Source organism: Lepidochelys kempii, chromosome 9, assembly GCF_965140265.1.
Source record: "Lepidochelys kempii isolate rLepKem1 chromosome 9, rLepKem1.hap2, whole genome shotgun sequence".
Lineage (NCBI taxonomy): Eukaryota > Metazoa > Chordata > Testudines > Cheloniidae > Lepidochelys > Lepidochelys kempii.
In genome coordinates, this window is record NC_133264.1 from 85,584,190 (window position 1) to 85,599,322 (window position 15,133).

Consider the following 15,133-nt stretch of genomic DNA (forward strand, 5'->3'; position numbering starts at 1 on the left):
TAGGTACTTGAATGCAATGGCAAGATTTTTGAAAGTGCCTAGCACCCAGGTCTCAAGGAGAGCTGAAAACCTGGCCACTGCATTCAGGGCTCACCCAGGGTGACTCAGGAGGTCACAGAACCAGGAGGAGAACACATAAGTTTTGCCTCCCACTCCTTCACTCTCACTGGGCAGCACAACCTCTAACCACTGCCACTCGGATCCCACTTCATGCAGAGCAGGAGCCTGTGCACACTCACAAAGGCGTTAGCTTGGCTTTAGGCACAAGAACCTCTTTAGAGGTGATCACACTGTCACGGCACAGTAGCTCAGGAGGGGAAGAGAAGAGTTACCTTTCCAGTGCCGCACGTTATCCAAACTGGACAAGGAGATTCTTCTCGGCACCAAGGCAATCTGAGCCCCACAGATCCCACCATGTCCATTCTGAAGAGCCCCGTTGGATGGCTCCTCCCCGCTCCGGTCTGAGAAATGGGTTGGTTTGGGTGGCCGGGGTGGTGGCGTGTTAGACAAAATATCCAGTTCAGTTACGCCATAGGGCAGTGCGGCTTGGCTTTTATCAATCTGAAAGGTTGGTGTTAAAGGAGGCCCTGAGAGCGGAGAGGAGGAGGAGACGTCACTGAACGGCCCGCTAATGTCTATGCTTCTGGGTAGAATCCCATGATTCGCTGGCTGGCCCCCATCCTGGTGCACCACGCCGTTGCCAGATGGCTGTACGTGAAGGGAGGGTTGAGACTGCAAGGCATCAACAAAAACGTCATCTGATGAGGCCTGCTCCAGGGATCTGTCGGAATTTGACCAGCTGTCACATCTGGATAGAAGACAAAGACCAAATTCTGTATCTTCGTTCTACCACTATTGCAAGTGAACTAGTATGTACTCCAGTGAGTTCACACGATATGAGAGGTATACATACATGCCCACTGGTCCACAATAACACAACCAACCCAAGGCTTCATCTGCTTCATACAATTTTCTTTTCTGTGTTTTTAAATTCAAAATCCAGTCTCACCAGATTTAAGACAGTTCTTGAGACCAGCCTCATGCTTTTCTATCCCACTTTTGAAACTGCATATTGATCATTTAATTTCATTCACCCATTGTAAGCACCCACCATGGGAGTGCTGTGTGTATTTGTCTTTACTAATTACTGCAGGAGCCGTTTTCCACAAAGGGTCCAATCCATCGAGTGGCAGATTCAGCCCAATTCTCTCTTTACAAAGGATGTGGTGCTGTACAGAGAGGGGGCATTGGACGTAAGGGGGCCATGCAGCGGGCTCACACACTGTGTGGTGTAGAAACCTGGTCTGATTGAACTCAGCGTATGGCAGCATGTTGGGGAAACCAGGGCGGAACCAGAAGATCCACTGCTGTGAGGAACCTCCCTTCCACCTTTATCAGGGTAGGGGAGATTACATGAGGCATTTTGTATAGTCTACCCCAGACATCTTCCTGGCACCTGGGCTGGGGTTCTGGGCTTTGGATGTATGCCAAAAGTCTTAAGTGATGTTATGTACATGCTCATCGAGGGGACAGTGTGCACCTTGGGGGTACAGCTCAGAGTAACCTCTGTCATTCACTTTTCCTTCCTATTTATTAAATCCTTGTTCACCAGCCAGATAACAGTCTATAGTAGCAGCCATGATACCATCAAGTAGAGTCTGATCCTGTTCCCACTGAAGTCAATGGGAATTTTGACCTTTCTGTCAAAGTGACTGGTAGCGTACGTGAAAAGGGAAGACAACTCTTGGGTCACGTTGCTATTGGAGTTTCAACCTCAACATCGTAGCCAAAGAGGATCTACGCACCCAGACTATGGATAAATGGCCTCCACAGCATTATTTCAATAAGTCAAGCAGCATTTCTTGTTGCAGATGCTCCAACCCAAACTGTGGGAGGATTGAGAATATGGTCTTTGGCTAGGGCCTGTACCACCTTTCACTGCATAGCGGATGCTGATGGCAGAATGATGCTACCTGCCCAAAAGCTCATTATGGGCTAAATCCTGCCCTCTCCTCCGGGGGTATGGAGAGGCCCCCGCTGCCAGAGAACAGAGAAGGTTCCACTTGGAAGATATTGGGGGCAGGATGAGGGGACTCAGCACAGTGATAATTCTGCAGGGGCTCCTTGCACCCCAGCACACAGAGAGGGTTGGGAGCAGGCTGTGGGCAGCCAATGGATCCCCAGATACAGGGGTCCGCCAGGCTTTTAGCATGTGAAGGGGTAACATGCCAGACACCACGACTACTGCTGCTACTCTGAGGCCTGGGGTAGGAGGCTTTCTCCTCCACGGCCCCCAAGGAGAAGCACAGCCGTTAGTGCTTCCTGCAGGACTGGAGATTGGGTATCTGTATTTGACGTATCTATACATAGGAATGATGTCACCCACCACTGAAGAGTAACCATTTCCAGGGAGACATGCAGCGAGTGTTTAACACCACATAGCAACAGTGCCCAGCAGTTAGGACCATGTCAATCACAGAGGCAAGTTAGGGGGAAGGAATGTTCTTACCTCACCTATAGTGTGTCGTGGACGCTGAGGTTAACAACCGAACTCTGGAAAAGTGCCCAGCCCTTAAAAGCCATTGACCGTCAGAACCCCAGTTTTAAATCCTGTGATCCTGAGAGATGGCACCTCTAGGAGCATCTGGTCCTCTAGCTGCACCCGCCTGGGCCTTGCTTCAGTACAGGCTCAAGGGGGACAGCAAACCCTCAGTGCCATTTCCTGAAGCCCAGCCCTTCCTAATGCCATGCTGGGGTGTTGGACCCAGAAGGGGCAGAACGAGCTGAGCTTTTCTTGGTTCTTTAAGATTTCATTCAACCATTTAGAGGAGGGGGACAAAGGGACTAAGGACAAGTGTATAGGGGGACTGTCCATTTGCTGGGAATACAAACCCTGGAGCATATTTCTGGATGTGCAGCAGCCCCTGCATGCTGCTCTGAGGATGTAAAAGGGCTGTAACCAGCCCCCAGGGAATTTCTTTGGCACAAGAGGGCACGGGGGTGCAGAGCCAGTGCTAAAGCCCCACTCCTCACCCTCTTGCAGCTCACAAGGGGGATGTTGGGAGGAAAGGGTCATGGCTGGAATATGCTGCATATACTATCCAGCTAGTCTCACCTGCAGAAAGGCCCCTATAGAGCTGTGGTAGCCCAGTGCAAGTTAAATCAGCCTCAGGGCTGCTCTAACCTGTGCTTGGGGCTGCACAGGGCCATGGCAACATGAATACGGAAGGCACAAGGGTGGAATAAAGCCCCTTTGCCCCCATCTCTGCTTCCTGTGTCCAGCGCAGGAATGGAGGATGTGGCTCATTGGCAGAGGGACATATCAACTGTAAAATGGCTTTAGCGCACCGCATGCGGTTTACCTGATATGATTGAACTTGCCCGTCTCGCAGTTTGATAGGAAGAGGTAATCGGGGAGGAAGACTGACTCCGACTCACTCCTGGTCTCTTCGGAAGCAGAGGCGTCCGTGGTGGCACTGCCTACAGAGGAGGAGGGGTCTGCGACCCTTGAGGTATGGGTGGAGACGGCTGGCGAGGGCTGGAGGGACGAGGTGGTGTGAGACAGGCTCTCCACAGAATCTGCAATGTAATAGGATTGCACCTTGTGATGGGTTTGCACAGCCGTCCTCCCGTGAGAACGCTGTGCACCCACCCATTCCTTAAGAGCACTGGGCAGTCACAGATCACACCAGGTGTTGATACTGACTGGGAACGCTGCTTCCCTACCCCATAAACAGTATCTGGGGGAGGAGGCCAAGACATTAACTTATGCAACATTCTAGGACGTGCAGTATTTACCCAGTAAGAGACCTTAGGGTCCAAAAAATCAGCAGCCAAAACACTCTTCCCACAAACACTCTGCATAGACATTCACTAGAAAGAGCGAACAGGACTAGCGAGCAGGGGATTCCAGGCCAGGGCACAGACCCCAACATCTGTGCTGAAAGGCAGCCCTAAAACACACGCATGTTTGTGCCCATAACAAACGGAATTCAGCAGGTGCCTGCGGCATTTGGAAATCCCCAAGCAAAATGCCGTGTCTCTGCCTCTTGGCAGCCTCACTGTCATTACCACAGTGGTTCCTGAGCTTGGACCCGGTGCTGCCTGTACAGACCGTACAGAGGAGGAGAGCGCTCACATTCTAACTGTACCGTGCATTACATGTAAGTCACCCCATCCTAACAAGCGATCCTAACAGCCATTTCACAGAATCCATGTGAATGCAGATCCTTCCTCGGCCAGCCCCTGAAGATCCTTTTTATTCCAGGAAAGCATGGTCTTAAACTAGAGGTTAGCCTAAAACAAAACCTCAGATCTAAACTACCCCTGAAACCCTGGGGATATTTGGATCCAGACTTTCTGGCTTCCCTTCACTCTGAATGGCCTGAACCAGAACCCTAGATCAAAACCTTGCTGAACTACAGAACACTGGGGATCCATCCAAATCTTGTGGCTTGGAGCCATCTCTCCTTGAAATCCTTGAATGCTCCCTTTCTAATAGTCTCGGTTGCTGCACTCCTCTCTCAGGTCAGGAAGAAAACAAATCGCTTCCTCTGAGGAAAGCACCTAGATGGAGGAGTCGGTTTTATCAAGTACGTTTTTGAACTTCTCTAGCAGAAATAAAGAACCATGAGACCTATTTGAAATTAATGGAGACAAGAGGGGGTTTTCTTCCCACTCGCCAAACCTCTGAGGATGAAACTGATCTTTACTTTCTGCTTGCAGAATATCCAGATTTGTTGCACTGCGGAATTTGTTTGCAGTCTTCTTGTGTCTCTTAATGTTGGACAAAGTCTACATGAGCCAGAGATGTGTTGCAATATGATCAACACAGTTAGGGGCTCAGCAACGTAGCCTACTGACACAGCGGAGATACGCTCTTTTTTCCATGAGCCTCAAGGTATTTGGGAAGTGGGGATTACCAGCACAAGACCTGACGCTTGCATGTGGCAGTCACCTGAACGTACAACGTGCCCAATGCTCTTTAAAATTTTGTATGGAAAAAATCCTAGGCTCCAAAGGGTTAAAGCCAAATCTAAATCACTCAGAAACTATGGCTAGAGGTAAATAAAAAAAGTCACCCTCCATGAGGACCTACAATTCCCCTAGGGCCCTGATGGGGCAGTATTTGCAGTGCAGCACCCCTAGGAAAATGAAAACCTGGCACCCCCAGGTTGATGATGACTTCTCTTTTCATTGGGCGCTGTGAATTTTTCAGTCTGCCCATGTGATGTGCTTGTGGGCCCCCTGACTGCTCCTCTTATAGAGCCTGATCCTGCACCCATTGAAGCCAATAACAAAGCTTGCGTTGGGCTCAATTCTCCCAGTGCCTGAGCTCTACTTGGGACAGGGGCAGAAACATCAAGGAGACCCTTAGTGGGTGCTACCTGGCCCCAGCATTAGTTAGGGACTCTTGAAAGACTGGGTGCCACAGGCTGACAGATGCCGCACCCCCAATGGCAGGGTTGGTGCAGAAGCAGCTTCCACAAACTTTATACCAGCACTGGGTTTCCATCCACCACGAAAATTCTCAGCAGGCTGATTATGGCCAGGATCTGGCCACTTTATGCAGCACCAAACAGCCAGAGCAGAAAGTGTGGCCCCTTGATTTCAAAGGGGCAGGATCAGGGCTAGAGTCTCTCCTTCACGCACAGTGTCCTTTGTGTTTTACCCTTTGGGTATGTTTGAAAATGGAAGTAAATAGCTTAGTGATCGAAGAAGAATGGAGAACAACATAAAGCCGGGTGTGAACCACAACCTAGATACGGCCTCCATCCTCCCCAAACTTTGGGGGAGTTTTGATCTGAATCTGACTCCCACAATTTGCAGTTTGGGCCCATTTGTAGCTGAGCAGCTTTGGAACAGTCACTGTGAGTTCCCTGTGGAATTTGAACACAATTCCCTCGAGGTTCTGGCATAATTCCTCCTCCCCCTCCCAACAGGCTGTTCTAGAAGATCAGATACATGGGAACTGCTGAAAGTATCTGAGAAAAAGCCTGAGAGAAACTACAAAAGCTGCCAAAGAGAGAATTATCCTTTTTTCCTATCGGGTTTTGAATGTAATCCAGAAATAAGATTTCTGAGCAACTGGTGAGCAATGGAAAGCTGAAATTAATTCCAATGATACTGCACTACCCCATAATGGCCACCAGATGGTGTGCATCTTGTTCCAGGACCAATTGTTTTCCTATTATTAGTGTTTCTCTGATGTTATCAGCAGGTATTTACCATCCAGGACAAAGCACATGTCTCAAAAAACTTACACATTTCATAAATCAGAGCAGCTGTATTCCACCAAAAACCCAGCAACTGATAAATACAGAACACCACAAGTATGCTTTCAGGGTCCTAAGTATTACTACATCAAGATTCAGCGGTAGCAAGCTTGTCAATTTCTTCGAAGTCCCAATTTCAGGGGCTGCCTGTCAGAAATCCTGAAGACATCTCATTGTGAACAGACATTAAAAGGTGGGCCATCTCCTACTTTGTGGGCTAAATCCTGAGGTCCTTACTCAGATTTTACTCAGTACTTCGCTGGACACAATTCCAACTGACAACAATATTCTTGTGACATATTTGATTAACGCGTATAGCTTTTAATTTTGCATGCCCCTGGAAAGCTGTTGATAGATGCAGTGTATAAGTGTAAACAAATCAATAAGGACAGAATAAGGATTTGGCCCTGTATACCTTGATGTTCGATAACCTCCGCTCTCCCCCTCACCCCCCCACACAAACAAACAAACAAAACCCCTGCCATATAATTAGCACAGAAGTACGCTTCCCCCGTGGCAGACTCTGGACCAGCTCCTCAACTGGCGTAAATGCAGCATAGCTCATTGACTATCTAGTCTAAGAGTACAAAAACCCATTTAGAGCTGCATTTTGCCAGCCTAATGCAGAGTAGTACCATACTCTATTGAATTCAATGAGACTAAGGAAGTAAGGTAATACTCACACTCAATATAAGTAATGCCAGCAAAATCTGGCCCACAGCAATCAAACAACTACTTACCAATGGCCCCAGTACTGGTACCTTTATATAAAGTTCAGCAATGGAGTTACTGGGGATTTGTGTTTTTCTTTTCAATATTGTGTCTGACAACTATTTCTTCTTGCCGGATTAGGGCCCAATACTATGCACAATTAGGCCCAGACTCAGCAAAGCATTTAAGCATGTGCTTAAATCTATGCCTTTCACATTCACTTGAAATTTAGACACATGCTTAAGTGCTTTCCTGAATCTTGCATCGAATGATTTCAATAGCACTGTTCACAGTACTAAGGGATTACATCTGAAAGTAAGTGTTTCCACGATCAGGCTCTTAAAGCGTATTACATCTGCTGGGTGGTGTTGATGGCCCAAAGCATTACAAACAAGCTAAAGAACTTTTCCAGAAGTTTTACCACCAAGACTTTCTCTACAGGCTCAAATGGTGAACTGAGCTATTCAGACTTTGAATTCTTAGAGCTACATCCTAAACTGTGGCAACTCAAATATATACTGAGCTAATTCTGTGGGAATCTCAGGAAAACGTGTTCATGTCACCATCTGACTGCATCTAAAAAACTGCACAACAAGGAGAAATCAGTGGCTCTCTGGATTAATAATACAAACTCAGAATTGACAGGCACTAATTCCATCTGCAATTCACTACCTTTAGCATCAGAGTTATCCCACTGGTAAAGACTCTTAGGTCTGGAGTACATTGTAGTCACAGTCAACTGCACTGATGGGGGGAACATGGCTGTGCCCTTTCGTAACTTTCGGGTTGTTCTGACATCTGTAGTGAGCTCCCAAGAGACGAGGTCAGCTCTGCAGGCTTTGCTGGTAATAGAATCGGTGTGCATTAAAGTTATACTGCAGCAGCCAGGGAGAATAAATTACGCATGGCCATTTTCTACAGAAAGAATGCAGAGAATAAGCTTTATGCCATTTTGCCTCCTCCCACCCCACCCCAACAAGACAGCGAGCTGACTCTGCTGCCAAAGTAATTGCTTCATTTAGTGCTAATTGCCCCAAGGAAGAGCTGGGGAGTGGGCAGCGGGGTGGTTGTGTGTTTTGAATGTAGCACCATCCAGTTTGGATTTGGGCTCTGTATATTACTAAGAGGTAACAGAGCAGCACCGTTTTGCAGAGGAGTTCATTTGCAACTTAAGTGATGGCAAGGACTAAAAACCCAACCTCTGCAGTGCAGTAGATCCTGGAGGACTGATCTCTCCATTGCACGCTTAGCTGGGTGATCGCCCTTCAACGTTTGTGCATAACTCACCTCAGTGGAGGTTCTTTGCCCTTCATTTGCTGGTTCAAATCCTGTCTAGGGACTGAAAGTCATTACCACCTGATGGCTGTTTGGGGATGGAGGTGAAATGACTTCAGCGTTTCAGGCAGGTGTCCCCATCACAGCACACACCCAGCCAGGTTCCATGTTGGCCGTATAGCAGAAAAGTCAAGGAGATGAAAATACCCTCCCACAATTTGTGGCAATGGACCAGACCATGGCATTAAAGAGGCCCCGGGTCATGCTGCCCCCAGGTGAGCTCAGGGAGGGATTAGTCCCTTCCAGCGGGAGTAGTCCCTGCGTTCTCCAGTAAGCACTGCGAGGTGCCTTGACAATTCCCCTCGTGCCCACACAAGGACCAGAGCCATCTAGTCCGATGGGGGTAAGCTGGTTGTGCTGCTGCCTATACCAACCCATGCTGGTTGGCGGGGGGAGGGGAGGGCTGTTTTGTGGGGCACCCATTTTGCATGAGCACTAAATTCACATGGAGAAAAAGGAAAATAAGGATCCCTCCCACGGAGATGAAACCTACCCCTGCCCTGACACACACACAAAGGGGAGAACAGCCCCTTTGGGGAGGTGTCTTCAACAACAAGGTGTTAGGCTGGAGCCTGAGAGGTTCTGTGTAACCCACCCTTCTCTGTCAATGGAGGTTGTAGGTTCTCAGCCCCGCTCAGGAACTGCCCCTGCCTGACTATTCTGTGTTTTAACCAGAGAGAAGTGACTGCTACCACAACAGCTGCATTGCCAAGGCACTTGTCAGAGTTACAAGAACAAGCCACACACAGATACAGCGGGGAGCTGCACACCGGACAGGTTTCTATTTTTCAAGGAAAGAATGGAAGTTCCCAGGCTGAGTCTGCAGTCAAAGCAAGAGCGGGTGGGGCCAGAAGACAGAAGAATCCCATTAGAAATCCACTCATTAACTGTGCATGTTCCCAGCATAGTTCCCACACCGAGGAGCCTCCTGGTTTGCATCGCTCTCACCGACATCCGCTCAGTGCTTTGCACCTGATGAACTTGGCTTTCCCTCTTGTGCGCTGCCCCGGTCCATTAAGACGCCAGCGCTCACCTCTCTTTCGGCGTTTTGCCTTCCATTTTCCACTGATTCCAAAGCACAGGCTAGGGGTGTGTTTATTTGTCACCTGTGCTCTTTCCTACTTCCAAGCCCTGAAACAAAAGGGGAATCAAAGAGCAATCATGACAGTACTAACCTTCAGAGGCACTAATTAGCTAGTCCTCATCACACCCTAACGAGTATAATTTCTGCTGCACAGAGGGGAACCTGAGGCAGAGAGGTTACTTGCCCAAGCATTCAGATACTCACAGTCAGAGTTCCTGGCTCCCAGTCCTCTGCTCTCACTGCTCACTTCTCAAGTCGGACTCGCTCATTTCACATTTTACTAGTTACCCGCCACAAACGTCATGTCTCAGCAGCACCCACAATGGAAATGTAGTATATACTTTATTAGCTGGAATAAAATAATTCCTCCTAATATCCTGATGATCAATCGCTAGCTAAAGGGAGCTGAGGACAAATATAGTTATTCGCTAGAAGTCAATTATTCAGCTTGGCCAGCGTGATTTCAGAAATCAAAATGTGACAGCAGGGATTCCTCAGGGTTTGCTCTCTTATGGAAGCAAGGGGCTTCTCCCTGGATGGCCCATATGGAGGACCTGGGTATCAGCCCTTTGCCTCCGGAAAGGACGGTCTGAATCCAGCAGATATTTCTGACTGTGGTGGTGCACTTGTTCTGGCTGGCTTTCCATTAGCATTAAGCCTTTTCATTCAAGCATGTTCCATTGTGCTTCCATTTCCAGATTGACTCTCTTCTGTGTACTTGGGCTACCCCACTTTCTCCGATTTGCAGATAATTTACTGTACAATTTCCCCAATAAACTCCAAGCAGGACTTCAAAAAGATAGAAAGACTGTATCCCCAGACACTTTCTAATAATGGCTCCTTGAGTCATTATTAATTGGCTTGTTTTTTGTAGGAATTGCGGCAGGTCTGAAAGAGGAGTGCATAGCACCTTATGGATCACTTCAGGGAGGGTGTTCCATGCCTGGAGGGGTGGCCTGGAAGGAGGCACAGAAATGTCTTTGTGAGGAGCTAAGAAGGGGGTTGATGAGGCTGGCATCATCTGCAGACCAGAGGAGGTGGGGGCAGGGCAATAAGACACAGGAGCACACAAATAGGGAGGTAAACGTTATGAAGGATAAAATTACACACAAAAAATTCGAATTGTTTTTTTCAGGGGGTCATGGTGGCTAGCCAGCTGGATATGAGCTCCCATGAGCTAATGCAAACCTTGGATGTATAACAGGGAATGTAGAGTAGGAGTACAGAGGTTATTTTACCTCTGTATTTGGCACTAGTGAGACTGCGGCTGGAATACTGTGTCCAGTTATGGTGCCCACAATTCAAGAAGGATGCTGATAAACTGGAGAAGGTTCAGAGAGACAAACCCCAAGAATGGTCAAAGGATTAGAAAACATGCCTTATAGTGAGAGACTCAAAGAGCTCAGTCTATTTAGCTTAATGAAGAGAAGGTTATGGGGTGACTTGATTACAGTCTGTAAGCACCTGCATGGAGGAATATTTTGAAATACTTTGAGCTCACCTGTGCAAGGCAGCAAGCCCAGGGATTTCACTTATGGGGTAGGGAGTAACACAGCGATTGCCAGGTGATTGCCTTTGTAAGCAAGGAGCAGATTAGTCACACTCAATGTGAAATGTTACCAGGGGCACATGGAGGAATTTGAAGAGAGAATTCAAGATGAAAGGTCCCTCCTGGGCTGAGGAGCTCCCTGCCAAGATGCAGCCTGGAGGAGTTTTTATTGCAGAGTTATAATCTTTGAAAGTACGGCTTGGTAATGGGAAACCCTAAACAACCTTAACAGGTTCTCCGATGAAATCCTGTTAGATTATATTGCTCCAGTTAACCATCCTTTCAGCATGCATGCCACATGGGGCGTGTTGTGCTTCTCTGCTGCCTGGTCCCCTCTTCCTCCTCTCTTCTTGCATGGGCTTTTCTGCTCCTTGGTTCCTTTCTTTCCTGGACATGCTGCCCAGCCACGTGGTCCTTTACTTCTTTTGCTTCCCTGGATGCCTTCCTTGTGTAAGCAGCAAGGCTGGCTCCTGCTTGTTCCCATATGATTTTGTAGTTCTTCTTTGCCTGGCAGCCTGTAAAAGCTGCTGGGAACAAAGATGAGAGCCTGCACCACGTGGCCAATCAGCAGTGAATTTATGGGTCACCAGCAGGTGCTTTGTGGACCACAGTTTGCAAACACCTGGTGTACAGCAAAAGGGTGACTCAGCAGCAAGTGGGGTTAGAGTCCTCTCTCTGGGAATGGATCCTGCCCTTCACGGTGATGGGACTTGATGACCTGATAGGTTTTCTGTGTTCCTACACACTGGTACCAGCGTACCCTATCCATGCTGTACCAGCACAGGCATCTGTGGCCTGTGATAGGGAAACAAGGCTTGTATAATCTGTCTGTTTAGGTTTTTATACTGTGCCCACCACTGTGGTAATGCCTTAATTATTTCTCCCTGGCCCATTGTAGGCAGTATAGGCAGAAGTGCTTCCAAGGGAGTTCTGTCCTGTGCTTCTCAGCTATTCCGGGCTGGGAGCAGGCTGTTAAAGAGAGGGAGTAGGGAAATACTGGTGTGGAGTCTCGCAACTCCAGCTGGATTCTGCTAGAGCAGAAAAGGGTGCAAAGCAGAAACACGATGGAGGATTGCACAGTTCCTTCTCTAGCTGCCATTTCCTAGTGTAACCAGTAAGTGGCATGGTTTCTTGGGTTACTCAAATGTTGCAGCCTGAACACCCTTGCCTGGTAAACCCTTCCCGACAGCTATGCACACAGGTGCTTCCTGACATCTATTTGGAACTTGCATTTCTCTTCGCTTACTCTTTGCTGTCCCTCTCTGTGTTGACCGAAAACAGCTACTTGTGGTGGACCCTGTGTAGGGCTCTCAAACTGTAATTCGTGTCTGTCCCATCTTGGCTGTAGAAATGCCAGATTAGTGGCTCTTTGATCGTATGAGCCTGGCTATTAACCCCAACTCTTCTCCATTTGAAGGGGCTAATTCGAAGCACAAGAGCGCTGGGCATATGGCTTAGTCACTGGGTAAACCTGCCACTACCCTTTTGCACCCATCATGCACAAGGAATCTGAAATTAGATTCTGGCCTGACAGTCACAAACAAATGAAAAAGGTACATGGATTAAGAATGATCGGTTAGCTACATAATATTGGCTTGGATATTAATTTTTAATGCACTGAAAAGCTTATTAGAATTTCCCACAATTGACTTATCTTTGATATGATGATTCACTCCTGGGAATATTTTTACACACAAGACTTCAAGTCATAAAAGCACATGGCATTTCACAGCTCTGTTCTCTTCTTATATTCATGTTTAATGGTAATTTGTTGAAATTTACAGACACTTTGGGGATTTAGGTGCTTCTAGTAAGCATGAGTAATCAGCAGCTGTTTAAAAGTTGATGTACAACCTATGCAACTTTATAGACTTGGTGGCAAACTGGACCAGAATATAACCCTGAATCCACCCCTTCCCCAATCTTTATCAGACCACCAGATGTTTCACGATAAATCAGATATGGGTCCTAATGACTCTGGAGATAATGACTGCTCTTAAAAGTCTGAATAAGGGTGAAGACTCCTATAGTATAGTGTGGTAGCAAGACTCAGGGCTTGTCTATATTAGGGGTAACTACAGGGGTAACTACAGATTCAGTAATTGAATTAAACAACATGGATGTTTTAAGGCTTTTTTAAACCATTTTAAGAGTGCTCATACAAAGAAGCTGAACCAAATTAATCAGTTTCTAAAGCAATTTAGGCCTTGCATACAACTATATTGGCATAGTTAAACTAGCAAAATGATCTAGTGAGGACACAGTATTATTAGTATCAAAGTGCTTATACGGGTTCCCTTGGCATAAATTATATCAGCATATTAGCGTCTAAGGTTAGGTCTACACTACACTTCTGCTGGCATAGCTGTGTCACTCAGGGTTGTGAAGAGACGTTATCCCTGACCAACACAGTCGCGCTGGCAGAAGTCCCTAGTGCAGGCTCTAGTTATGCCAATAAAACTTCCAAGGGTACATGAAGCCTTAGACTGGAGCACAAACTGTGAGAAGATAAGGCCTGAACATTGCTTGAGCACTAGCTCAGAAGGTATCCTGACTTCAGGCAAACACTTACTGCCTTTATAAAAGGATCACTTCAAATCAAATTGGAGAGGCCCTTTGAGCGAAATACAGCCCAGACCTAGTCAACTGGGCCTCACTGAAACGAACCTTCATCTATCCTGTTTTGGTTTTTCATGACTTTACTTCTTTGTCCCACAGTAGAAGGACACTTTTTCTCTTTAGCTTCACAGGGACAGCCTTACCCTCATTTTAGACATTCTGATGAAATTGTACATAAAGTAATTACAACAATGCAGCAACAACCCCCCCAAACCTTACAAGTTCAGCAAGGTTAAGAGAGTTTGTGTCTGAACCATCCTCATATTTCATTCAAGCTCAGGTGAGCGAGTGATTCCAGCCCTCTCAAGGCTCCTAGCTCATGCTGCCTGTGTCTAAGTCCTACTTTGCTACTTGGAGTTACGGCTATACACTGGCACATACCAAACATTACACCAAGTTTCCCTGATGGATTCTAAATTGAATGTGAAAATGGCAGCTATCGGGGTTATAATGGGAACTCTGCCAAATCTCCCCAGTCCCTTCCATTCCCCCTCTGAGCATACTAATGAAGAGAAGATTAAACAATGCATGAACTGTAATAGAGGAAATTAAAGCATCCCAGCATGGTCTTCTGTCTCCTTTCAAATATATGAGATTAAAAGTGCTATTATCCCTTTTAATGAGACAAATATTTCAGTGAGTTCCCCCAGCACCATCCACTTCTGTTGTTGCAATGGCCTTCTTCGTGACCATGAGACTCAATCTGATTTATTTCCTCTGCTGCTTTCAAATCACTGCTGTATCTGTTCCTTGGAAATGTTGGGGAAAATACAGTTTGCATTTATCTGAGGCTGAATGGCTCATTTTAAAAAAATCGAGCTAATGATACAGGTTCCTGTCTTAATTAATGGCCAGATTCAACCTGTAGTGGCTAATTCTAGGAGCAGCTCCAACAAATTCACTGTAATGAACTATCTTATGGTATCTTTCTATATATGGGTGGAGGCCTTGACAAAATACTTTGTCTTCATTTTCACCAGCAGGAACATATCTTGGATCTAGACACACATTCCTACCACGCTCCTGGAGCATTTTGCTCCTGGAGCATTTGATTCTCTGCCTCTTTTTTCTGCCTTTTCTTCTCTTTACAAGAGTAAGAGGGCTTTACAGCTTTAGCATTAAGAATTATAAATCACATCTTATAATGCTTGAGATAATGTGAACTTTCTAGGACACTTTCTCTCTCTCTCTGAGATGGGTGACTGATGTTAAGTCAAACTAAATAAATACAGAGCACGTAATGAAATATAAAGTCCCATTGGATAATGTTCAATCAGTATTGTACATAAACAGTATCTTTTATAAAAAAATCTGTTGGTTTATTCAAAAAGGAGTTAGTTCACAGAAATGAGACCAAAACCAATTGGTTATTATTTATACCCAGCAGAACTGATACCTTTGATAGTTTTAAGCAATCTTTCAAATATCAAACCAATTACCACAGGTACTATTATGTTTCCCAGGGGGATAAGTCTCCACTCCCCTCTGGCCACTGTGCTGCCTGAGGGAGATTCCAGCTCCAGTTTATTTCCACAGAGCTTGAGCCATGATTCCATTCCT

General features: G+C 46.6%; 1 protein-coding gene across 7 annotated transcripts in view; it reads right to left on the bottom strand.

The window, feature by feature from the left end:
- The window catches only part of GAB3 (GRB2 associated binding protein 3), a 105,218-nt gene that overhangs the window by 15,615 nt on the left and 74,470 nt on the right, over positions 1–15,133 (bottom strand). For 3 of the 7 annotated variants that reach the window (XM_073361254.1, XM_073361256.1, XM_073361255.1), the window contains 2 exons: positions 3,363–3,579; positions 333–808 (listed from right to left, as the gene is read on the bottom strand). In XM_073361254.1, the coding sequence (XP_073217355.1) occupies positions 333–808; positions 3,363–3,579 (693 nt within the window). Of the gene's footprint in view, positions 1–332; positions 809–3,362; positions 3,580–7,658; positions 7,829–8,273; positions 15,129–15,133 lie in introns of those variants that run through there. The other 4 variants (XM_073361258.1, XM_073361259.1, XM_073361260.1 and 1 more) reach the window with 4 other exon arrangements.